Source organism: Tetrao urogallus (genome assembly GCF_951394365.1).
Source record: "Tetrao urogallus genome assembly, chromosome: 7".
Lineage (NCBI taxonomy): Eukaryota > Metazoa > Chordata > Aves > Galliformes > Phasianidae > Tetrao > Tetrao urogallus.
Genome location: NC_136820.1, coordinates 22,761,372 through 22,786,670, shown reverse-complemented (window position 1 = coordinate 22,786,670; position 25,299 = coordinate 22,761,372). Strand labels below are relative to the sequence as shown.

At 37.9% G+C, this 25,299-nt stretch overlaps 1 protein-coding gene across 7 annotated transcripts in view; it reads left to right on the top strand.

Moving 5' to 3' along the window:
• The window catches only part of HDAC9 (histone deacetylase 9), a gene marked incomplete at both ends in the record, with an annotated part of 403,985 nt that overhangs the window by 113,456 nt on the left and 265,230 nt on the right, over window positions 1–25,299 (top strand). For 5 of the 7 annotated variants that reach the window (XM_079538446.1, XM_079538451.1, XM_079538450.1 and 2 more), the window contains one exon: window positions 23,858–23,963. The exons of 1 other annotated variant lie outside the window; for it this stretch is intronic. In XM_079538446.1, coding sequence (XP_079394572.1) covers window positions 23,858–23,963 — 106 coding nt within the window. Of the gene's footprint in view, window positions 1–23,857; window positions 23,964–25,299 lie in introns of those variants that run through there. One more of the 7 variants, XM_079538448.1, reaches the window with a different exon arrangement.

The following is a 25,299-nucleotide window of genomic DNA, read 5'->3' as shown; positions in this document are numbered from 1 at the left end:
ATAGTAAGTTCCACTTCACACTGACAAACTATTGGCGTATCTTTTATACGTGTTTGTATTGCATGTGAGTTGTGAAAGCAGGTACTCAGCATTAGTTCAGAAAAACACCAAACTCTTTTTTCTCTTTTTTTTTGTGTGTGTGTGTGCGGTTATACATTGCAGAAATAATACAGGAAGCTCAGATTATTATAAATCATAACAGGGTTGAGCCACAGAGGATTCCACTCAGATCAAAGAAAATAATTATGCATGTAAATTTTTTTCATCAAATCATTTTTAAGTTAGGAAAGACTGTACTTAAACACAAAGTAAGACTGATTTAAGCCTTAGAAAGATTGTTTGGTTTAAACTGAGATTGTTTTGGTTTCACTGATGACTTTTTCTTTTTTCTCTACCAGCAATGGTATTTCTTGAAGGCCTTATTGTCCTTGCCAGATGCTGGCTGTTTTCCAGCTAGGGCTTATTATTTCCAAAACTTTGCCAGAATAACAGCTTGTGTAACTTCTCCATTGGAGACACACACACACACACAAAATAAATAAAGAGGAATCTAAAATATCTTCTGCTGGCAGAGTTTTGCAGGCAGGGGACTCTAGCTGCTGGACTGTAGTGGGAGCACTGGCGTATTGAAACAACAGGGCTAGTTCTGCAGCAGGCAGTCCATTCATGGCATGAATTTATGACCTAGATGTTTAAATGAAGCAAAATAGGCTGCTTTAAAACTGAAATAAACTTATCTGTGCTTGGCCTGCTATGATAAGCTACTTTACAAAATCAGTTAATGAAAGAAGAACCCACAGAACTGGTAAATGCTGATCTAAGGCTCTGAGAAGTATTCCAGTGGCCAGCTCACACATGCAGTGCACCACAGAATATGGCAGATCTCTGTGAGAACAAGATGATCACATATGAAATGTTGCTCATCTTGTTCTCTTTAAGTTCTGATTTCTCCAAAGAAGTTTTATTTTTTTCTATTTTTTGTGATAATAATAGATTCACAGAATCTTGAGGTAGGGAGACACCTGTGGGATACTTCTTCAACCTGAATGTTGAAAGCGAGGTCAGCTACAGCAGGCTTTGAATATCTCCATGGAAGTTGACTCTAATAATCTGTATATATGAGTATCAGTCTTAAATTATCTTGAGATGAATTCAAAGAATTTTCTTTTTAATGCAGCTAAGTAAAGCTATATGTGAATTTTCATCTGTGATATGTGAAAGACTTTGATGTTCCTGAATTTATTTAACAGTTGCAAATTAAAGAAGAAACTCGAAAGTAAATAAATATGTGTAAGTACGTAGCTATGTGTTCATACATGCAGACGTATCCATAAAGATGGCCCCTGGTTAAAGAAGCCTGAGATGGGGAACTGTTATTTGCCAGCAAGCCTAGATAGTGCTCTGTACTGGATGGACCATGACAAGAAAATTTGTATGCACCACAAATCTTTTCATGAGCAAATGAAGTTAGGTGGTGGCAATGTGTAATGTGTGCTCTCAGCTGAGCCAGCAGGTGCCTGAACTCTACTGCTAGATAGCAGGTGGTCCTTTTTAATCAGCTGCTAGGTCATTAAGCAGGTGAATGCGGTTGTACCTACATTCTTTTTAGAGGACAAGAGCTTGGTATTTCAAAGTGCGTTGCTGTTTTTTTTTTCTGGTTTTTTTTTTTTTTTTTTTTTTTTTTAATCAAAACATTCTGCATTCTCTGATGAGCAGAAAAAAAAGTCTGTGTGCTATTTGTCTTGTTGCTTTGAAAAAAACCAACCAAACAAAACAAACAAACAAACAAAACAAAAAACAAAAAACAAACAAACATGTTATTTCATTTAGCATTACCTGGTGGTGAAAGTCAGTGCTGTACAGCAGGAAATCATGCTTGTTTTGCCAGCCCTCATGCTTCATTCCTGGAAAACTATGAGAGTATCTTACGTTGCTCAGCTCTGACTTCATGGTCCAGTTAAGGAAATACATGAGAGACAGCACGGCTATACTGCCAACCCAGAAGAAAAGTCGTCAGTCAGTCCTCAGAATGCAGTGAGCTCAGAAGCCAGTAGCTGAAGAATTATGTATTGTTTGAGTATCTTTAGAAGATACTTCCCTTTTTTTGGTGTGTGTGTGTTAGTTTTTTTTAGGTGATGTTTCTCATGTTCATGTCAGTGTTTTGCCAATCTTGCATTTGAACCTTGTGGTATAAAATTACATTACATAATATATATATATTTATTGTATATATACACACACATATATAAAATAAGTTTTATAAGCATTTCATTTTCATTTTTATATATGTATTTATGCATAGATATGTGTATGTAAAAAGTTAAATTTTTAATGTTCTCATTCCTGAATTCATATATTTAGAGAAAAATAGCAGTAACATCTGTGATAAGCTTGAATGAGAAGCTCCATACCGCATGATGTTCCATTTCCCTAGGGCAAAAGACAATAGACAGATGATGCTATTTTGCTTGGAGTTTATTTGTGATGGGACTTCCTGGGGAAATTACCTTTGTCTCCACTGTGGATTCAATCAGTAATACAGAGGAGTTTTGTTTACCTATGTATTTCTTACATTTCATTATTTTGAGATGCATATAGGACATAGTTCTTTTTTAATTACTCATTAATACAAACAGAATGAAAAGGAGTGGTTTATCTGCCATAATTTGCCCTCAGATCTCCTCAGAATATTAGAAAGCATGCTGTAACTTTACTACCATAAATTCAGTAGTTCAGTACTACTGTTCTATACCAGTCCAACAAATTACTTTGTTATATTACAGGAATATCAAATTTTTGGTATAGAATGTCATTTTTACTACAATGAAGCTGAAACCTCTATTTGCTTATAGCTCTACATGACCATTTGTACAGTGCCTCTTCCCAAGAAGTTTGCACTTTTTTTTCCCATTCTATGCTGATTTATTCCATACTCTCTCATATATAAATGGTACACAGATATCCTGTTTTAGCAATCCTGTTGCCTTTTTGCAGCAGAGGGAGACTCATCTTTCCATCCATATGTCTGGACTGAGAGTGTTTGTGTGATTGTGCTCTATGCATTAGGCCAGCACTTCCACAGTGTTCTGAATTTTGCATCAATTTCAGATTTTATGTTCATGTGCCAATTTCCCTGGCTCTATGAGCTTTTGTATGGAGACCTGTTTAGAAGCCTACCAGGGAACGTTGAGGAAATATGTCAAGTGGCAGTGGAGAGTTTCTGATAATTCATCTATTTTTGTGAGGTGCTGCAAAATACCTCTGAGAAGGACGGAGGCTGAGAATATCTGCCTTAGTCTATGATGTGTCTGAGTCTTTGCTTTAGTGGTCATTTTCAGACAGATACACAAAAATAGGGTTTATGAGGCAGATAAGAATTCTGCATATTTTTTGACTAAATACAAGAACAATAAAATCCATCTCTTATTCCAACAAGGTTCTTTTAACAGACATAGGATGGCTTTGGTTGAAGACCTTTGAATGTAATTCATTTATCTGAGTGAAGAGATGAAACAGAATGCTGTTTTGATGAGTATGCTCTTGAAAATGGTGTTGGAAAGTGTCCTGCTATGACATTGCAGAGATGTTCCTTACTATGCTCTTGTGATACACACTATGGAGAACTATGTCCTGTCTCCAGGACTAGCTGTGAACAGATGTCTGAGATGAGCATGCATTTCTCTTCAGTAATCTTACAACATCTAGCTGTTGGGAAATTATTTTGGCATCTGTAACATCCTTTTACAAGGAGTTCCATGGGTCTGATATCTAGTGTGGGAACAATTGCATTGTTTTATTTCATTTCAAGTAATGTTTTATGAGTTTCTTTTGAAGGTATCTAGCTCTTTTACATGAATACAGTGAACAATTAGTCCCCATATACTGTCTCTGTGTTACTCTCTATTTTGAAGAACTTTATCATATCCACACTAAATCACCTTTTTTACCCAACCTGATGAGTTCTCACTTAGTAGTTCTTCATTCAGATGTCAGATGTTCAGATGCAAATCTAAGATTTCATTCCTGTGTAGTTGTGGTTTTACAATGTGAATTCTACATGAAGCTAGGTTTGCTTTTCTTTGTGCGTGTCACTTTCCCTTTACCTGCCCTGAGTTGGCCATTTTATCACCCTTTCAATTTCTTTTGCAGTTCCACATACTTAGCTCTGGTTTTAACTATCCTTAATTGCCTGCTAGCATCAGAAGGCTTTACCACTTCACCACTTACTGCTCTTTTTAAGTAAGCCCATGTTCACTGTGCTTGCAAAGATTTCATTTCACTTTGCTGCCATGGCCTTATCTTCTCTGTGTGCTGTTACATCCTGAACACTAACTGGGCCTACCAAGGCTACTGATAGTCATTGTCAACCTCATGTGTTTGAAGTTATTATTACTGGTCATTTTGCAGGCTGTTCTTTCTGCTCTCAGGGTGGGGTTGGGATTTATTGCATTTCTGTATTTAACGGACCATAACTTGCAATCCTGTAAGTAATTTTATTTTGGGCTCAACGTGAGCATTTTGTTCTCAAGCTTTCCTAACTAGGTGAGATTTGTCAGTATTGAGTCCAGTGTTTTCCACATGAACTCTGTGTGGCCTCCAAAGGAGTACTGCTACTTAGTTCTCATCCCTTAACTTCAATACAGTGTTGAAAATAAGAGAAAAAACAGAAATCTGGCTGCTTTTTGCAGTAGTGTTGCTGCATTGGGTCAGGACCTGACAGTTCAGGTCAGGCAATTACTATTTGTAATTATATCTTCTTTTGCAAGGTTCTGCTGTATTGGAACTTATGCTTCTGTGTTTGCAAAAGCCATAACTTTTTATATTTAAGGATTTATAATATCCTTGTATGGTATTCATCAACAAGGGATTTCCCTGCAGTGGAGCAGCTGATATGTGTAAGCTCCAGTGGGACACTTATGGATGGTAAAATCTTAGATTAACTCCAAGAAAGACGGCTTTTTTGCATCAGCAGATGAAACAGTGGAATGCCAGCTCCTACCTTACACATGTTGCTATTCTGCTTGCTACACAAGACTGAGAAAATAAACAGTGCTTACAAGAAATGCTAGAAATAGAATATTTGATTCATACTATTGCTAGGAATAGAGGAAAGCATGAAATTCAACAGTTTACTACTAGTAGAGCATTGAATTATTTTAATTCATCAAACAATTAAATTGCTTATTTCTATAAAAGGTAAAAACAGAGACTAACCAGAACAAAAGAGATCTTTATCGACTCTGTCAATTATAAACATGCCATAGACAGGAAAATGGATGTGCCAAATAGCAAGCAGACCAAGAATCCACTGCTTCATTTTAGGGTTCTTGTGTGTGGCTGGGGAATGGTAAGTCTTTTATGGAGCTAGGGACTGCATTTTAACACTGTGAAAAAAGCTCAGTTCTGCAGTCTGACACTCTTCAGCTCTCTGCCTCTTTCTCGTCCTCAAGAATCCACCTGGTACTGAACACTTGACCCTGAAAATTGGTTATTGGTTATGGGCAACTTCTTGTCTTCTACCTCACATTGCTTATACACCTACAGTTCTAACTATCCATCAGGTGGCCAACCTTTAATTGAAGTCTGCAGGCCTTTCACCTGAGTGAGTATCACAGTTCCCAGTAGGATGAGACTACTTGCAGTTATTTTGGCCGCTTGATAATTGAGTGCTAGACTGGCCTTTGTAAGGAGCCTGGCACTCATTGCTGGTAATGCTGTTACACAGGCAAAGGAACCACTAAACCACAAGTGTTTAAGGGACATGACACCTTCATATGTTTTCTCCATTAAAGGAAAATCAGACTCTTATTGCACTGTTATTAGAGCTAAGAAATACAAAATGAAGTGGCTTAATGCTTGTAAACCAATATGGTTTCAATTACAAAAAACAGTGTAGAGGCATTTTATACCAACTTTAAAAAAAAGAAATAAAAATCTGTTTAGTCAAGAAGACTAAAATACGCCCATTAGGTTAATTTTAGATTGCATAAATAACTGATTACATCAGGGATTTAAAGATTGAAATCATTAGTTCAGTACTAAGTCCATGCCTAATAATAAAAAATTTTCCAGGACACTCATGTAGATGTTGATGTTTCTCTGTGGCTTGAGGCAACCTGCAGAAAATTATGAATATCTTTTTAAGAAAATAATGTATTTTTGAGAAATGCATTGTTTCATATAAAAAAGGAACATTGTGGCTGATGTGTGTGTTCCTATAGTAAGGAAGCAATTATACCTAATACAACCAGCTGTCCGTACCCAGATGTAAGCTTTCCCTATCAAATCCTTTGTGGGAATTTGGCATGTCGCAGCGCTGTTAAACCAGGTGCACGAATGCTTTTCAGTTAGTTGTAATAAGTTACCAAGACACAGTGCTGAATTTAGTACGATGAAACTGGTCTTCAGTGGTTAGATAAGCTTTGAAAACAATCATAGACAATGAACCTTTATGTATAAAATGAATTTATGGAGGAAGAATTTTATTGAAGCAATAATTCTGCAAGCAATCACACTGTTAACTGTTATCTCTAGGTGGGAAATAAAAAACAAAACAAAACAAAACATTTCTATTAAAGTCATATTTCATTGCTAAGCATTATGTGGATTTTAATTTGTAACCTTTCAAAGGAAGTAAATAAGCTTTTTTTTATCCCTGTTCAGTGATTTTTTTTTCACCTCTCCTAATCAATCCATTTTTCCCTGTGAGATCAATTTTATGCTATTTTTGGAGCTTTTCACTTGTAACTGGCAGTAGGCAATTTTCTGTGGATTAGACAGATACTAAATCAAGTCTTTATCATTCAAGTGAGATTGCAGGTGAGGAAAGGGGACAACTGTGAAGAGTTTACATCTTCGCTTTTTGAACACTATGGTAACTGAAATTCAATTCTTCACCTTCTTTAGTCTATATCACTTCTGAGCTGCAATAGAAATCTATGTACTGAAGTTTCTCTTCTGCAGGTTCTTTTTCCATAACAATGAAGTTGAAAGACAACAGAGAAGAATCTGAAATGTCATTCAATAAATTTCAATGTAGTTGGAACTAGGGAGCATTGTTGGTTTCATAGTTTTGGCTTTGTTATTTTTTCACATTCTAATGTCATTTTTTTCCACATTATAATAATTTTAAATAATAATTCTAAATAATAATTTAGAAATAGCTAGCGGACTCATTGAACCTCTCAGGTGATATACAGAAATTTAAAATGTTGTTATTTTTTCTGTGGTCAAATGGCCCACAAACCTGCAGGGCTTAATATAATTTGAAGAATTTAGTCCTGTCAACTACCAGCTTAGATTTTGAATTAAACCTTAGAAATTATATAGTGCCTTTATGAAAACAGTCAGTATAACATATAAATGGATATCAGTGATCATGCCACTCTATTTTCCTGCAGTACCTATTTTAAATCCATCTTTATTTCTCTCTCTTTTTTTTCCTCCTTACACCTCCTTTTTTATTGTCTTTTGATTTGCTATTCAAAATCTGTATGCTGCTGAGAAACCTTGAATCCATTTTCCTGTACCTCTTGGAAGGCACTCAGCATTTCTCAAGGTTAGGCTCACGGTTAAAATCATCGCAGTTGAGACTTGTTTCTAATTTTAGGTGTGACACCGTCTTTTATGATGAGACCATGTTTGCAAGAAAGGGGTTAGAACAACAGTTGTATCTTTAGCCATGTATTTAATATAAAAGCAACAAATGATGAGGTGATTTTGCTGGAATGCCGTTGTTTTATTCACACACACACACAAAAAGAAAGAAATCAGGCCAAAAACTTCTGCAATTAAAGTTGCAGAAAATTGATATAGTATTTCTTTAATATTTATCAAATATGGAAAACAAGTAATGGAAAAAATCAATGCCTGGCTTGATGGAGGGTTTATTGCTGATGCTCTTTTCCACATCTCTACCTGTATTTATAGAGCTTGTAGAAGAGATGTCAGAGCTGAAGACTGTAATATGTTGTAGGTGTGACCTAACCTAGTTCATGGAATACCTCTAACATTAGCTCACAATGGTTATTTTAAGTTTTTCTTTTAATATAACCTAGTAATTTCTTTGCTATTTTTTGCTTAATTGGTAAAGGCACCTGTAAACATCAGGGTGGAATGTCTTGGTAGAATGACAGACCTCACTTTTGTTATTGTTACTTCTAGAAAGTTTGTTCCATCATGAAAACAGACTGAGTCACTGACAGGAGCTATTTTTAATATTTCTCTGCTGCCATGATATCTTCTTTTTCAGTAGCTTAGTTTCCTACTGTTTGGCATAATGCTTGATAATATTTATCAATATTCAACTAATAAAGGAGGACTGGTGCCAATCTTGCAGACACAAAGGCAACACATTTTATGAAATTGGTTCAGTCATATTTGATTTAAGGCCAAACAAGTCTGTAATATGCTTCAAAATAGTTTTCTGTTGTTTCTGTAGCACCATCCACGTGCATTGTTCTTAACATAAGGAATATGAAAATTTCTCCCATTCCCCGTCTTCTCTACACGTGAATGTGCATTTGAAATGAAAAGTGAAAATTTAGTAGCTGACTTTGAGCACACAGAAGTGTCAAAGCAGGAAGTATGTGGCTGAAATGTATGTGGTCTGTACAACATGGTGAAGACTGGGGGCCAAACAGGACTGATTAAAGCGTGGTTGTGACTTCACAGATGCTGGCCAGGTGATAGCCAAAAGGTGTGCAGAAGTGGATGAATGTTACTAAAGCTACTGCCTTACGCTGTTTTAAGGCAAGCAGAGGAAAGTATCCATAGAAAGCTGAAGAAATACTCGAAATTTGGACATCTCTATGTTTTTGTTTTGTTTGGCTTTTTAAATAGATCCTAGACATATTTGCAAAGCTTTGCTGTATGCTCTGCAAGCTCTTCTGTTTGGTGAAGTTGATCATATGCTTTTAAGTCATTGTATCTTGGTCAGTCTCAGACTGAAAAACAATGTGGTTTTTCCCAAATTGCCATTTTTCTGTGTTTGTTTTTTAGCAAGCTTCCAAGTTCCATAGTAACTATCCGTCTTCTGCCACCAGCTCACTTCCCCACTCCTCCTCCATTTCTATTCAGGATGCAATTCCAGTTATGCTGCACTGTGGGAAAATGGTGTTTTCTATGGTGTTTTCTCTCACAAAATAAAAAGCCTATCTTTTTTTATTTAATGTTCAAAAATAGGGTTTCATACCTCTCTTTCTTCACAGTAATAAAGGAAAAAAATGGCTCTAGAGAGATAATTACAAATGAATATTAAGTATCAAAGCCTCATAGTGTGTTGTCAGTGTCCTTTTATCAGATTTGAAATGCTGAGTCTTTATAATCGGAAATTGAAGCTGCTTCTAACTGTTGTATATTCACTGACATCACACTGAGTTATAAAACAAAAAAGTTGAAGTCAAAAGTTGCCTCTGTTACTTGAATAGGTGGTAAAACAGGAAAATGTCCACCTCCTTCTGCTGTCATATAAAGAACTAGACACTATCAGGATGTAAGAGACCTGATACTAGCAGCAACAAAACTTAAACAATGATATGAGATGATTTTAAAATGTTTATAACCACTGACACCCTCTCCAAAAAATGGAATAAGACATGGCAGAAGTGGCTGCGATTGAAGTACTCTTTGAATATGGGAACTGAAAGGACAAAATGTCAGTAGTTAGGAAAACAATTCTGAAGCATCTATCTGGACCAAGGAAAGATGAAAGTCTGCAAATACAATAAGAAAAGAAGTGGTAAGGAATGAATTTTGAATTGTATTTGATGAAGAATGTTCAGGTTGTGAATAAAGGTAATAAAGAAATTGCAGGGCGTGATGTGTATTACAGGATCAAAGAGAAGAGACTAAGTTGTGAAATACCGAGATAAATATAGGCAGAAGAAGATTAAAACCGAGAATTAGTGATCAGAAGCTTCTGGGAAGAGAGATTGTGGAGGGCTCTTTATAGAAATTGTAGAAAGCAAAAAGGAGAGAAAACAATAAAAGAGAGAGTCGTTTATTTATGCGTGAAAAGAAAGGAAGACCTGATAAACACTTGAGTTAGCTGTTCTTTGAGAAGTGCTTTGCATTTCCTTTCTGAGTTCAGCACACCAAGATTATAGCAGTTAAAACCCTGTGAAATGAAGTCTGAATTAATGAGTTTGGAATAAATGTGACTTTTAATGATTGTGGGGTGTTTTCTTAGCATGTCGCAGGTCACTGGAAGAGCTTTTCTTGCAGGAGCAGGCAGGCGGAGATTCTGTCTCAGGGACCCCAGAAAAAGGGGAAAGTATCTCTGAGGTGGTAGCAATCATAGCAGGAGTACAATTACTGCACAAAGCTGTAGCCTCTTAGTTTATCTCCTGGAGGGTATTTTACATATATCAGCACAACAAAGAGGCCTTTTCCAAATGATTTTCTTGCCTGGGTGGAAATACTTAGTGTAATTTCCATAGAAATTCAGATGTGGAAGAAAAGAATATTGCCTGGTAATGTCAGTGGTTTTCTGAGCATATCAGCTCAATTGTAATGGCTGAAGGAGAGTTTTAAGCCAGCTTTTCGAAGAAGAGCAGCCAGGTATTTGAAGAGAATAGCACAGGAAAAAACCTCAAAACCATGTTTTGTCTGATCTTTTTGTAAGTGAACCATGGAGAGAGTCAATATTTCAGTAGCGAATGAAAGATGGAGTTAAAAGAGGAGAGCTGGAAAGTCAGACATCTGCACTAACTGAAGAGAGGATAACAGCAATATAGGAAACATACAGAAAAAACGGTCATCAGTTACGAATTTGCTCTTCAAAAATACCATCTTTTTGGTGGGAGTAATAAACACCAAAGGAGTGGACAACATTTGTAAATATGGGCCCTCCAACAATACAAAGACTGTTTTTTCTCATATGTTTAAAAAGCCAAATCCAAGAGAAATATTTTCCCTTTTTTTCTTTGCAACTGAGGTTTCCAGAACCATGGAAGAGGTACAAAGAGGACTGGCTAGTTTAATGTTTAGTAGAGCAGAGGCAGCTTATCCTGGTCAATCATTGTTCAAATATCCTCATGCCAAAAATAGCCTGTGAACGAACAGCCTGGGCCAGCTCTGTGCTGGGGATGAAATAAATGGAGCAGGTGTGTGAGCGTAGCTTCAGCTGAATGGAGAAGACAAGTCCTGCTGCTGATCTCATTAATTTATCAATTCAAATACAGAAATGTTTCTCCAAAAGTGTGTGGGTTTTTTTTTAAGCTATTATTTTGAGCTAAAGTAAACAATTTTTGCTTTCATATCAGACATTTAGTGTGTACATTACTGTGATAGCTTGCTTGCCACAACTGTTGCTAAGCTGTCTTGTTATGCTTTGTGAATGGAAATATCTCTAAGTTGTAAACCTGGGAACCTAGAGAGAGTGAGGAGAAATTTATTTCTTTAGCTGAGATTTTTTGCAAGCTGCAATGTTCTGTTTACAAAATTGCTTCAAATCTTCTGAGAAGAAGGGCAAGTTAGCCAAATACAAGTAAAACCAAAAAGCTGTTGTAAGTATGGAAGAAAGCATGAGCCTTTTGTGTTTGAGGAAAAAATCAGCTCCTCATGTCGTTTTTGAAAGTCATGTGCAATTTTATTATGGTAATGATCAGCTATCTGAAAAATTAGAGGCTTTAAAAGGCATTGTCAGTCATCAGTTGTAAATAGAGCCTCGCCAGCTCCCTGTGGAAGAATGCAGGTTTCCAGTTTCTAACTGACAGGGTGCTGTAGAAGTATTTAAACAAAAATAATTTGGCCTGAGAAATGGAAATTTCTTCTTCTGCAATGCTTGAGCACCCTGAAAAGACTCATCCCCTGGGCAGTAATGTGAAATGCACTGCTGTTTGTTCCTTTGTTTCCAGTTGGGGACCTGGAACACCAACTGTGTGAGGAGTCTCAAATCATTGCAAAGCTGTGTCTGGAGGTTTCAGCTCAGGAAGTCTAAATCCCGAGTGCCCCAACAAACAGCTAAAACTTATTGTTTTTAAAATATTCATTAACCATCTTTCCTGAGCTCTTATCACGTGTACAATAAATGCATAGATATACAAAACTTCACAACATTTTTATCAGTGTTACCATAGGAAAAATAGAAAACTATAGGCAACAACAAGTCATACAAAAAAAAATCACTAGGCTATTTTATGTACTTAGTATTTCCTTAATATATGTGAATGAAATGCAAATTCCCTTGTCATTACTGCAAACGAAGACTGCTGCAGGTCTTAGTTTCTGCCAGTGAAGAATTACATTGCTTCAGGTAAAGAGACTAATGTAACCTTGTCAAATTTGGAAACAGATCGCCTATGTCAGAAATAGATTATTAGCTCCACGTGATGGTGAATAGCATGAAGCACGTTCAGGCTGGTTAGTTCTATTCTTTAAGAAATCATGCAGTGACACTGTACTTCCAAACAGAACAAGTATTCACTGCTCTTGCAGACTGGATAGAATAATACCATATTTTGTATCCAAAATTAATATTTTAAAACTGCTTTATTAATTGCAAATATGGCCCAAATCAGTTCACTGCAAGTCTGTGTGTCAAGCAGAAAAGCAAATTATAAGCATTATTGTTTCATTTTGCTCTTGCATAGGTGACAAAGCTTAGCAATATAGATTGATCAAGCAATTCAAATTGTTTATCAGCCTTTCCAATGACACCAGCACCAGGCTTTGTGCCTGTCTTTAAATTACGCTGAGTTGGGGTGGTCATTTTTATCTTATATGTATATGCTTGGAAGTATAGATGTTCTGTGAATTATCAATGTCCTATGAATTATCAATTTAAGATGCAAAGCCTCTTATGGATTGAACTTTCAGGTAGTATAGTGCTGTCAGAAATACTCTGAACTCCTGTCACTGTTGCTTGTGGCTTGATGAGAAGGAGGAAGTGATGGTGATGAAAAGATCTTGCTTTTTTCATTTGTGCCTGTGGGGTCTTGCTTTTATTTCTTTTATTTCTTGTGATTTTGCGGCTGTATTGGAAAACTGACCTGGTTTTGTTTAGAATGAGAGAGTAAATAAACATAAAACCTTGTTGTGCTGGACAAGGATAAGAGAGGAAACAGGATCATATAGGGATGATCATGATGTTGCCAGAGAAGCTTCTATCCATCTAGACAAACATCATTCTTCTACTGATCAGCAGTGCAGTGATACTGCAGAAGCTGATTTGATTTAGACTTCCCCTTAATGGCTTGCTTAGTAGCACACAGTTTCTGAAATAAGAGCATCTGTCCTGGAGAAATAGCTGCTCTGATTCCTGTGCTGCACGAAGATCATTCAGTGCAGACCTTCATGGCTGCAGGTGACTGTACAGCATAAGTAGATATCAAAGGTCAGGTGACTATCTCAATACCTCCCTTCTCCTCTCACAGGACACACAAAAAGCCCTTAGCATCCTGTAATAATCTCATGATCTTTGGAGCAGAAGATGAAGCATCATAAAGCAAATGAGTGCCACAAAAATTGCTCGAGAAATGGAAGCAGTTACCAAACCTATTGGTTGCTGGTGCAGGGCTGAATGACTTGGCAGACAAAAAGCAAAACAAAACAAAAAACAGCTCTAGATGGAAGCCACGGTACTGTAAAAGAGTGACTGGATGAGATATTTCTGTTGGCAATCATCCTAGAATGTTTCTAATCTGAAATTCTTGTTGGTAGGTATGCCTTGGAGATTTCCCTTTGCAAATATAGCTAGTTGCTCAACTCTCCAACTCATTCATTTTCTGATGGGTCCCAGAATGACATGCTGCATATCTGAATTGCTGGAGGCTTTTTGCTGCATCTGAGAGGACACTAAATTAGCGAAAGTAAATGTAATGATTTAGTTCCCAAGTCAATAGAATACTCGATCATCACATGTTTTGAGCTAGATACTTGTTTATATACTTTTCAGCTTTAATCTCCTGCTTGTGTCAGTGTACATTCATGTTTATATTTTAGCTGTAATGTGTGATACCAGTGGCTTAAAGTATGTTGCATAACTGTTTATCTTTCTGTATACATACACAAGATCTATACGTCAGGCATCTTCAGAAAAAAACAAGTTTATTCACCTGTAAATACTGACTGAAGGAACTGTGATTAGATAGCTTATAGTAGCTTTTTTTTTGAAGCCATCTAAATAAGACTGGCTCTGCTGTATCACTTAAAATAAATTATTCCTTAATTATTTTTGTATAGTACAAAATGGAGGAAGGTCTTTTTTTAGAATGGTGATCAAATTAATATAATAAAGCATAATGATGCTTCTTTTACTTTAGCTGCCTAGTGGCAATTAAAAAGGGAGAAGTTTGACCAAATATAAGCCTGCTTCATCACACTGGTGATTTACTTATATGGATTTTTTCAGCATTATTGTTACAGTACATCTATTTTTGATTAAGGCAGTGCCCAAATTTACTGCACTCATTTATCAGATTGTACACAAGCAGGCTGGTAGCTTTAGTTATTTTCTAGTTATTTTAGTTATTTTTTAGTTATTTTAGTTATTTTTATCTGCTTCTGAGACATAGAGAGCTTCTTTACTCACAGCAAGTAGAACATTTGCAAATAGTGTGTGCACATTGTAGTTGTCCAAGTTCCATTGTTTTTAGCTTTTGTTTTCCACTGGAATTCTGGCAGAGGTAACGATAGGACCTGGAGAATACTATTAAAACTAAAGACAGACTAAGAAGCCAGATGCTTCGTTTGTTTGTTTTCTTTGTTTGTTTTCTTCTTCTGAACATAGTCCGCATGCGATGCCAACTCCTTTGAAGAGTTTAGCTTTTGTTTGTTCTTACTTTTAGCCAAAATTGTCACTTTTTTTACAATATGCTTGTGTGGGCTGCTGACAGTGTACTCACTTTTTTTATAGGCTAATGGTAACAACTTAGCTGCATTAATTTTACATTAAAAATAATTTTTTAAAAAATTACAAACCGCGAGGAAATGTTCTTAGCAGTTTGCTTTGTTCACCTGTTTTAAAAAGAGTCTTAGAAATGAAGTACAATCATGGCACAGACAGGCCAGTTTATCTGTGACTGATTGCTTACATGAATAGAGACTTGTGAGAGTTTAGAATCTCTGATCCATCGATTGAAAAGCTTTGTTTTTCCTGCCTTTATCAAATATCTTGCCATCCTTCTCTTTTGAGAGCAACCGACAGGATATGAAGTGCTGCTTCATGACGTTCATAAAGCTACGCTATTTTTAGAAAGGCTTCAAATCCAAGTTTGATTCTACATTCTGACCACACAGAAGCTTAAGTTCCTCTTGAATATTCTGCTGTCTCTGCTGATGGCGATGAGATTCCAGCAAGCTATCTTTTTATTAATTCATTCATTTTTGGACTACACTTTTCCAGTAGATTGAAGTGAAATACGTGAGCTTCAGCTTCTCAGATTCTTGCAAGATTTAAGCACACCTATCGGTATTGATTATAATGGGAATGTTGTCTGAGCATGGATTCAGTGTATTGTCCCAAATGCCTCATGCCTTCAGTGGAAATAATTAGTTCTGTCCTGTGCTTTTTTTTTTTAGCTACTGCACAGTGGTTGGAGACCTAGTTTTATTTGGCAGCTTTTTGTGAACAGTTCTGTTTCCCAGAAAATTGTGGAGCTTGGAACCAGTTTCATCCCTTTGTCCTACAGAGCATTAGCACTCACTCCCAAGCTGAAGCCAGAGAGGCAGATGAGGGATGCATGGAAGCAGCAGCTGCAGCTGCCCACATCTGCCTGCCAAGCAGCGAGCTTGCAGAGCACTTGCTGTACGCTTCCTCTGTCTGTTTCATCCTTTCTATAGGACAGACTGCCTGACAAATTGTGGGTTGTACTATGTAGCTAGATGAACCTGAAACATGGATAGAAACCGACTATAGAGTGATTTTGGCCTTAGCAACAACCAGTTGGGTAAGTTTCTTCATAAAACCTGGAAAAATACTCAGGCTTGTTACGGGTTTTGGCAGAATCATAGTTTATTATAAGGTATTTTCAATTACAGTATGTAGCTGCATTAAGATTTTCAAAAGATTTTATTTAGTTGGAAGAAGTTGTATTCAGTTTAAATGTGTTGTATTTTTCCTTTCAGAATTATTAAACCTTTCTTTCAATTGTACTTTATATTCTGTTTTACAGCTTATGCATTTATTGATTTCATGACGAAAGGAGGGTCATATTCCTTCTCGGGAGAAATCCTGGTTCCACTGAAGTCAGGCAAAACAATTACAGTTCATCCATTAAAGTCACAATTTAAGCCTTTCAGCATTGCCCCAAATTTTGGGCACACCCAAAATCACTGGCACAGTGAAAACAGCTCCCAAACTGGTGTATCAATAATGTTTTGGTAAAATATACACTGTTCCTAATCAGAATTAGTGACGAGGAAGAAAGTTAGACCAAAACTGGATCTGGGGTCATTGAAAGATCTGGCAAATGCAGGAGAGAACCAGAACTGGGCTTAGCTTTGTCCTGATCTGACTAACCAGAAGAGCTGCATGTGGTTTCATAACAGCGTTATTGACCAGCGTGAGACGTGACCTTTTCCTAGCAGAGTAGCAGTCAGTTTGTTACGGCTCTCACAGGCATGTTTGTGCATGTAACACTGCATCACCTCCACGTGCATCGGGGCTCCAAGGTGAAGGCTGTGTTAGCTGGTACAGGAAGGAGATCAGAGCAGCCTGGCATCTTGGCTAAATTCCTTGTCCCACAAAGAGACGCCTTTTGGTTCTTTATGTACAATATGGCTAAGATTCTGATGGTTTGCAGTTGCAGTTCCCTAACTATACACATTGTTTGATATTTAACGAAAACTCGCTGACATACTTCAAAATTTATCAGCTAAATTTTGGGTTGTTGTCTCAAACGATGTAGGAGGCTTGATGGTGTTGTGGAAGCATGTTATGTAAAAGCCACCTTGCTCCTCAGCTCTCAGTGAATCCTAGCCTGAGTATGAAAATACCCTTATCTTGAGATCTCTTTATTTGACTTAAAACTTTGAATACCAAAACCAAGTGAGCAGTTTGTTGTTGGTTTGGTTTTTTTTGTCTATTTTTTTTTCAAAGATAGATAGATTTGATGCAAGAGAGAATGAACTGAGCTACTCTTGTAAAAAATTATCAAATTTCATAGGAAAAGTAGTATTTCCATAAGAGAAGCAAGGAGTAGAGAATGGAAAAGAAAAGATAGAAAAGAAAAAAGAAAAGAAAAAAAGGAAAGGAAAGGAAAGGAAAGGAAAGGAAAGGAAAGGAAAGGAAAGGAAAGGAAAGGAAAGGAAAGGAAAGGAAAGGGAAGGGAAGGGAAGGGAAGGGAAGGGAAGGGAAGGGAAGGGAAGGGAAGGGAAGGGAAGGGAAGGGAAGGGAAGGGAAGGGAAGGGAAGGGAAGGGAAGGGAAGGGAAGGGAAGGGAAGGGAAGGGAAGGGAAGGGAAGGGAAGGGAAGGGAAGGGAAGGGAAGGGAAGGGAAGGGAAGGGAAGGAAAGTACCTCTGTTTTATAGGAAGGTGTGATTTAAAAGAAAAACTTTTTTGTAGGAAAAATTACCCTATTCAGTTCTTACAAATCCTATCACTTAAGCAATAATTTATACTAATTCAAAGTAGGCACCCCCGTGATCCCCAGCTCTGATCTGTTTGCTTTATAGAAATGTTAGAAGTTTCTTTCCAGTGTCACAGCCACTATAGAATTCATGTATGTGTTCGGCTGTGCTTTTAAAACATTTTTAAAATGAGTGTTCACTTTTAGCCTAGATTTTTCCTAAACACTTGGTTCTTAAATAAAGAACATTTGATTACCCAAATGGACATAGTATCCTAGGTCTTAGAGTTTCGGCTTTCTGATCATTTTATAAATATCATTCTGGTCACAAATCTATCCATCCTCAGTTTGTCAATACTCTTCACTACCTGTACTGCAAGAAATTAGAGTGAGTTTATATATCCAATTATTTTATTAGCCTTTTTGATCACGGTGTAATCGTAGGAGGTCATATTCAGTTGATTGTCTTCTGCTCTGACCCTAAGTTCTTTGCCATAGTCACTGGTTTTCACAGTGCAGTTCTCTAAATGGTAATCATGGCCTATATTTCTTGGCTTAAAACCAAAAAAGCACTTAAACTCATGCATGTATTATGGGCTAGAGATATTGTTCATCCTGGTTCTTGAATGATAGGAGCTTCAGTCTTTTCTTCAAGAATAATTCTCAGTGCTCAGTTCTGTTGAGCTGACCTGCTCAAAATGCTCAGTGTAGGCACAGATTATTTGCTCAGTATATGTGCAAGAAGCTTGAAGTGCATGAAGTACACGGAATGTATTGCAGTCTGTTACAGGTTAGGTGCTCCAGGGCTGTTTTATGTCTATCTATTCAAGTGTGTGTCCAGAGCAGCTACATGTCAGACTCAGCGCACATACACACGCCTAAAAAAGCTGGGCATAAACATAGCAGACCTGGTAAATCTCATATTGTATATATATATCTACTTGCCTCATTCGTGGCATAGAAGAAGCACAGTGCTTTGCTGGTCTGAAGGATTTATTTATCAATACTTGGCATTGCTTTTGGCTGTGTGGCTTGTATTGTTTGTATGCAATTTACCTTAATTTTACCACAAAAATTTAAGGTTTTCGTTCCAACAAATAACAGTAGAGTAACTGAACTATGTATGTATTTCCTATCTTAAATATCACTTATTTTTATCTCTGTCTGTGTTTTTTTTTTTTTTTTTTTTTTTTTTTTTAATTATTTGAGCTTTGTGATTCAAGAGAGTATGCTTGAATTTATGAAGCACTTAAGCTTGTGCTTAACTTTAGCCTTGTGCTTATAATCAAGCGCATGTTGCTTGAGGTCTTGTTCGGAATCTAGGTCTTAATTTTCAGTAGACTTATTTATGTGAATGGAAAGGCGTATTTTAAGAGGAGAAAAAGTGACAGGTAATCAGCACAAAGGAGAGCTAGTTCCAAAAGCCCTTAGCTCATTTACATGTGAAAGCTGAGCGGCTCTCTCTATTGTCGTAAGGAGAGATGGCAGGCACCCATGCATTTACCTAGGGCAGCATTTCTTATTCTCAAAACTTTATGAAGTTCTATTTTCCCATTGTTTGCCACAAAATCTCCCGAAGCTACAGATATGCCTTTCTTTGTCCCAGGAAATTCCTTTGAAGGTTGAATTGATCTTAAGGTGCTTAGAACCACCGTTTTCTCCTCAGCTGAAAAATGCTCCTCAGGTGGATTCAGGGTGCCGTGAAGAAAAAGCGACATGCATTCCTGCACAGGCAACACCAAAGACTTGCTATACAGGAAACTTACTGCAGACATCCTTGCATTGCAACTTTCCAACCAGACCATGTGGATTGAATGATTCATCTTTGCTCTCCCAGGGCTCAGAATGTGGTCCTTTATTTCCAGGCGGCAGTTAAAACAGGGTGCTTGATCAGCTCCACTGGTTTCTTTCTGCTCCCAAAACATCTGCTTCTGCTATCTGCTTCCTGATAATTAGATATACAAATAATAGTTAGGAACTGTTTTGGTTGCAGGGATTAGAAATCAAAATTTCAGTACTGAAGTAGGCCGGATTTCATATTACCCATACAAGCTTAATTTAGTTAGCACTTGGTCATGCATTATTTTATATCAGTGCATGGTATTACTTGATGCTTTTTCCTTGAATATTTGCCTAATGAAAAAGGGACTGAAGGACAACTTTATGGGACATCTCTAAGAGTTGCAATATCCCAACTTAAGTGTGCAACTGAAAACAGATAGCATCTCTCTACTTAATTTTGTACATAATAATCATATGCTACAATGAAGCAACTCAGCAGAAGAATAAATGTAAGAATTCCTTTATAAATAAGAAAACTGCCAAAGCTGAAACTGCAGTAAGAATATTAATGAAGGCTGTGCTTCAAAAGAATGTGAGTGATAAATGAGGTATGCTAAAAACAAACAGTAATGTATTGTTTGTACTTAACGAGGAAAGTAGGAGCAAAAAAGTGCTGCTTAATTATAATGGTGCTGAGTTAATAATGGAGTAGAAATCCTAGCTCCTTCTAATTTGAGCACTTAATTTCTCAGTCTTAATGTTGCAGTAATGCTGTTTCCCAGTATAATTTCCTTACATTTATTTATTTTTAACAACTCAGAAGGAAAACAAGAGAGAGATATTGTGAACCTCCTGTAATGAGATCTCAGTGCTACTAACATGCCTTACATTTTCCGTAAAGGTGCTGATTACATTTAGAGTCACCTCAGCAGTGCAATCACATTAACAGTTTACTCTTCCCTTTAGTGTCATTAAAGTTCTCCAAGTTTAGGAAGTGCGTTTGAAAATAATAATAATAATAATAATAATAATAATAATCCCTTGTTTTCTTATATGAACTGTACCTTATAACAAGCATAGCTTCAAAAATAAAAAACAAGTTTTGTCTAGGCACAAACCCTTTTTCCTTCTCCTGTGGGACTCTAAAGGAGCTATTTAAAGCCATGTGATCATACAATTGCTGACTGGGCTGACACAGCAAAATGCTTACTTCATGTTTAAATTCTATTGCAATCCATAGAATTTGTGCTTAAATATGTTGAAAAAGGATGGATTTACACAAGTGTTTTAAAGCAAGCGTGTACCAGAGATTTTCGTAAGTGGGCCCATAATACAATGAAGCATTTCAGTATTCAGACCGTAAATGTCAGGTGTAAGGTGACTGACTTCATAAGGGAAATTTTTAGATATAACTTTTATCTATAATCTCAAAGATAAAACAATACAATACTTTGTGGTCTGTGGATTAGCTAATAGTGTAAGTCATGTCTGTTATTTTAAAATACACATGCCAAAATTAAGAATTCTTGCAGCTAAATGTCTGAATGTACATTTTCTACTCTTGAAAATAGTTTACTTTTTTTTAGTCACTGAAGTATTTAAAGTCAGTAGGTCAGAGCTGTGAATGATATCTAAATAAATACAACCACATATACAGGAACTTAGAAACACATATAGATACCTAACGCCAGTCTCCCACACTCCTGCATTTTCTGTGTCATGGCTTGCTTTTTACTTACTTGTGTGGTGTTTCCCAGTAATACAAGACTTGATTATTTTGTGATACTGAATCACTAAATAGGGTCATGTTCTAGTTGGCTCAAGGGCATAAAGCAATTCCTTTTTTTTTTTTTTTTTTAGTTTACCTTCATCTATAAAAAGCTTTTTCTGTGTTAGATAAAATTTCTATTTCTGTTGGTCCTCCCCCTTGCACTCATTAGACATCTTCTGCCCTATGCATAAAACATTTAGATATTCTTATTTTCAAGAGATAAAAGAACATTTACATTCTCAGCCCTCAGTTCAGGTTATCATTTTCCTAATGTGATTAGAGGCTGAAGCATCTCCAGCATGAATGGAATTGCAGGATTCTAGGCAGGTCTTCTGGAGCTCTCTGGGGGGCAGCACCAGGATTTGGAACACCTGGAGCACCATGGATGAAGAAGAGTGAACAGCTTTCCTGGGAATGAACTGAAGTTGTTGATTATTGAGTAGTCTCAGTCCAAGTGAGCTTTCTAGCACTGGCTCTGAGAGCATTATGAGCATTACTTTAAATGTTCATGTTATCAAGTTGCCAGCTCTCAATATAACCTGATATGCATGCTATGCAACTACTGGCTTGCATTGTAACACCCTACTTGCTGCTACCACCTTTATCCTTTCCCCTTTGCAGAGCAGGGTTTACGGTGCCTGCAGAGCCCTCCTGCATCCACAGAAGTACTTTCGTACCCTTTGCCTTTCAAATGAGAGCACCCTTCCACTTTACGAAGTGTTAAACTCTGTGAGGAGGAAAGATGAGGAAAGATGAACATTGACCGGTGCTAGGTGATAACTTAAGGATCCTGTAGGGAAAATTCCATTGTCAGCTGCTGCAGTCTTTCTCCATTTGTCCAAGGTACAGATCCTATCCTCTGGCAGGACTAGATTATTTTGCATGCAGAGAAATGAAGTGGTTGCAAAAAAGGCAGAACACTGGAACTACGGACCTCCCAGATGCCGTAAAAGTCTCCAAATATTATAACAATGTCACAGTATTTTGTCATTGAGAATCTTTTCTTTGATAAGCAGAATTGTGACAAGTAAAGAAAAAAAAATATTGCCCTTTGCTGCTATCTCTTGTGTGAGTTAAGCAGCAGACAGGCAATTCTTGGCTGAAAGGCAGAACTGAGCTTCAAGTGTTACATAGCACTCTTGTGTCTTTGAGAACAAGAAGTGCTTGAGGTAGTTCAGGACTTGGTGGATTTCTGGAAATCTCTGAGACAACCTTTGCATTGATTTCCTGATCCCAGTGAGTAATCCTGCTCCTTTTGCCGTTCTCACTTCCCCAGAGGAGGGGGCACAGAATTTTGGCATGTGTGTGGCCAGAGTGCAAGGATATAGGTAGGTAGTGACAGGCTCTGGTGACCTGTGTAGTAAGCACCGTATGGCAAAGCGGGTCAAGTATCATTTGTAACAGTGAAATGAAACTTTGCTGATCTGCATATAGGTGCAATAATCAGAAAACAAGACGTGCAACTTTTGAAATGTCTTTAGAAAAATGAAACTAATATAGCATGTGAGAAGCCTGCCAAGACGTAGAGCAGCATGGTGTTTTTAGTCTGATCTGCAAACGCTGCCATTCTGAAACTGCATCACCTCATCAAAGGGAGAAAGATGTACAAATTGCCTAATGCTGCTAAAGATAAGCGGGAGCTGCTCAGCCCCTGTCCACATTTTAAGTAAGCCGACAGAATGGTGCATAGTAGGCAGGCATGTCGAATATGCTGTGCCACAACTGGTGCCTTACTATAAGCATTATACCAGGCGTGCTAAATATGGAAACGCCGCTTATAGCCGGGAGCACCCACCCGGCTCCCCTTAGCATGCCCTGCGCCTGCCTCTCTCCCCCAGCCCGCCTGCCTGGCTCGCCCAGCCCAGCAGGCCACGGTCCCAGCACCCAGGACAAGGGCTGCCGAAATAGCCCTGCGGGACTGCTGTGCGTGGGCGCGGCAGAAACCACGTTGCGAGCGAGAGCATCAGTGCTATTTTAGAAACATTTTTTTGTTTTTCTTGCTTCTCAGCGAATGCTGCCGGGGGAGGGGAGGAGAAAGGAAGGGAGGGGAGGGCAGGGCGCGAGGAGTGCTTGTGCCCTGTTGCTCGCCCACCCACCCGCGCTCCTCCTCACAGAAATAGGCTTGGCAGCAGGAAAGGGTTAATTACGCTCGAGGACGAGGGAGGATTGCAGTTTGAAAGACAGCGACTGGACAGCTGTGTTTGCTGTGGTATTTTTAAATGCATTAATGCAGGCTCCAATCACCCGGCTGCGCTTGACCTATTTTTGGCTCAGGCCAGCCATTGTTCTATTTCTGCCGCCTCTGGGCCACGCTGTTGTTGATTCAAATGCAAATGAGTTGTCACTGCCCGGGCCAACTCCAGCAGCGGGACCTGGGAACGGCTGCGGGACAGCAGCGCGGCGGGGGGACCGCAGCCGGACCCCGGGGATCGGTTCCCGTTGGGTGCTTGTGCTTAGTGCGAAGCTGTGTTTCCCCACAAACACTGCCAGAAAGCACCGAGATACTTCTTTGATTCTTCATCCACCTGCTGTTGGCTCCCAGAGCACAACTGGTGAAACTCTGAGGTGCACAGCCCAGCAGGCGCTTCTTGCCCTCTCACTGCTGTGTAAAGTGGATTTTGCCTTTTCTCTCCTAATAGATATTTGTACAAATGCTTAAACATTGCTAATTACTGAAGTGTACTGTCTGACGAGTCCGGCTGGAGGAGGTAGGACGGCAGAGGGTCGTGGCTGACTCCCCTGTGCAAGTGCCGTGATGAATCTCTCGTGTAGCTGAAGTGCAGACTGGTTGGAATATGCTGCAGACAATTTACGAGAGTGAATCGTGTTTTTCCTCAGATGGGGTTTCTGGACGTGAACAGCTCTTGGCTCAGCAAAGAATGCACAGTATGATCAGCTCAGGTAAGAGACAGCTCAGCACCTCAGCCTTGCCTGCCTACACTGTGACTTACTGAGAAAATACAGCCCATCACAGCAAGAAAACACCCCTCCTTTAAAGAACTGATGTATTTTTGTGGGCTTTATGTAAGTTGTTAAATAATTCTCTCTTATCACAGTATGTTAGATACTAACTATCGCGTTTGTGGGGAGTTTGTCTCCTTCAGCCTGCAGCTTTCCAGCAAGAGCAAAATGCTAACAACTGAAATATAGTTGGCATTTTGTTGGTTTGGTTTTTTTTTTCCATTTATTTTGTTTTGTGAGTGCAAAATGGGGCTTGTAGTATGAGCTTATTCACAGAGAGAATTTCAGCAGCAGCCTGTATCAGAAAGCTGCCATTACAGCCCATCACAGTTCTTTTCCTATGTGTTTTTGTAAACAGGATTTGGTCTTCTTGTGAGTTTCCTTTCCTCAGGTTTACATGCAGAGAGATTTTTATATTAATCCTGTTCTGTTTTCATTGTGAGGTTACTTTAACAAGAATGCTCTTAAAGCAAGACAGTCTCTTCAATATGCATGGCTTATCTTGCTATTTAGAAAATATTTTGGAACCTGGCAATAGTCAGGTAATGAGTCACTGAAATGTAAATTGGATGCATTTTTAATGAAGGTATTTCAAAGCTGATCTTATGGAACACTGGATGTTTCTGCATGTATTTGAATCTCTCCTTGGATTTTCTGATTTCTCTGTTAGCTGTGTTTGAGACATGAGGGTAATGTCTTAATGATGAATTAAGCCAAAATAATTGTAGCCATTCAGATGAAGCTTCATTTTGAAGAGGCTAAAAAAGTCGAAATTTCAGGTTACTTTTCACTCTACTGTGGATTAGCTGCTCTATATCTTTTCAATCCTAGGTGTCTCACTTTGTTTTTCGTAAAGTTGTCTTTATAGACAGCCTGTAAGTAGAATGTAATGTGAATTTTTAGATGTATGATAGTCTTAGTTTATTGCCCTTTTTTTTTTCTTCCCTTTTTCATATCTATTTTTAGCAAAATTTGCAGTGTTTCCCACCTTGTAAGCACAAATACACATGTAGATCACAGATCTCTTCAGATATTCCCTGTTTTGGTACACCTGTTGAGCTCATGTTTCTTTGCTTCTTCTAAAAAAATGTTTATTTTCCTGCTTTACAGATGGAGAACTTAAACTTCTACTGTTTCTTTATTAAATACAACTGAAGAGCAGGCTTATGGTTTCAGATATTAAACTGTGAATGATTGTGTCAAGTGGCAACATTTTTCTTGTTAGGAAAGTATTTAATGTTTTTAAACTTTATTATTAGTATCACTCAGTACAGAA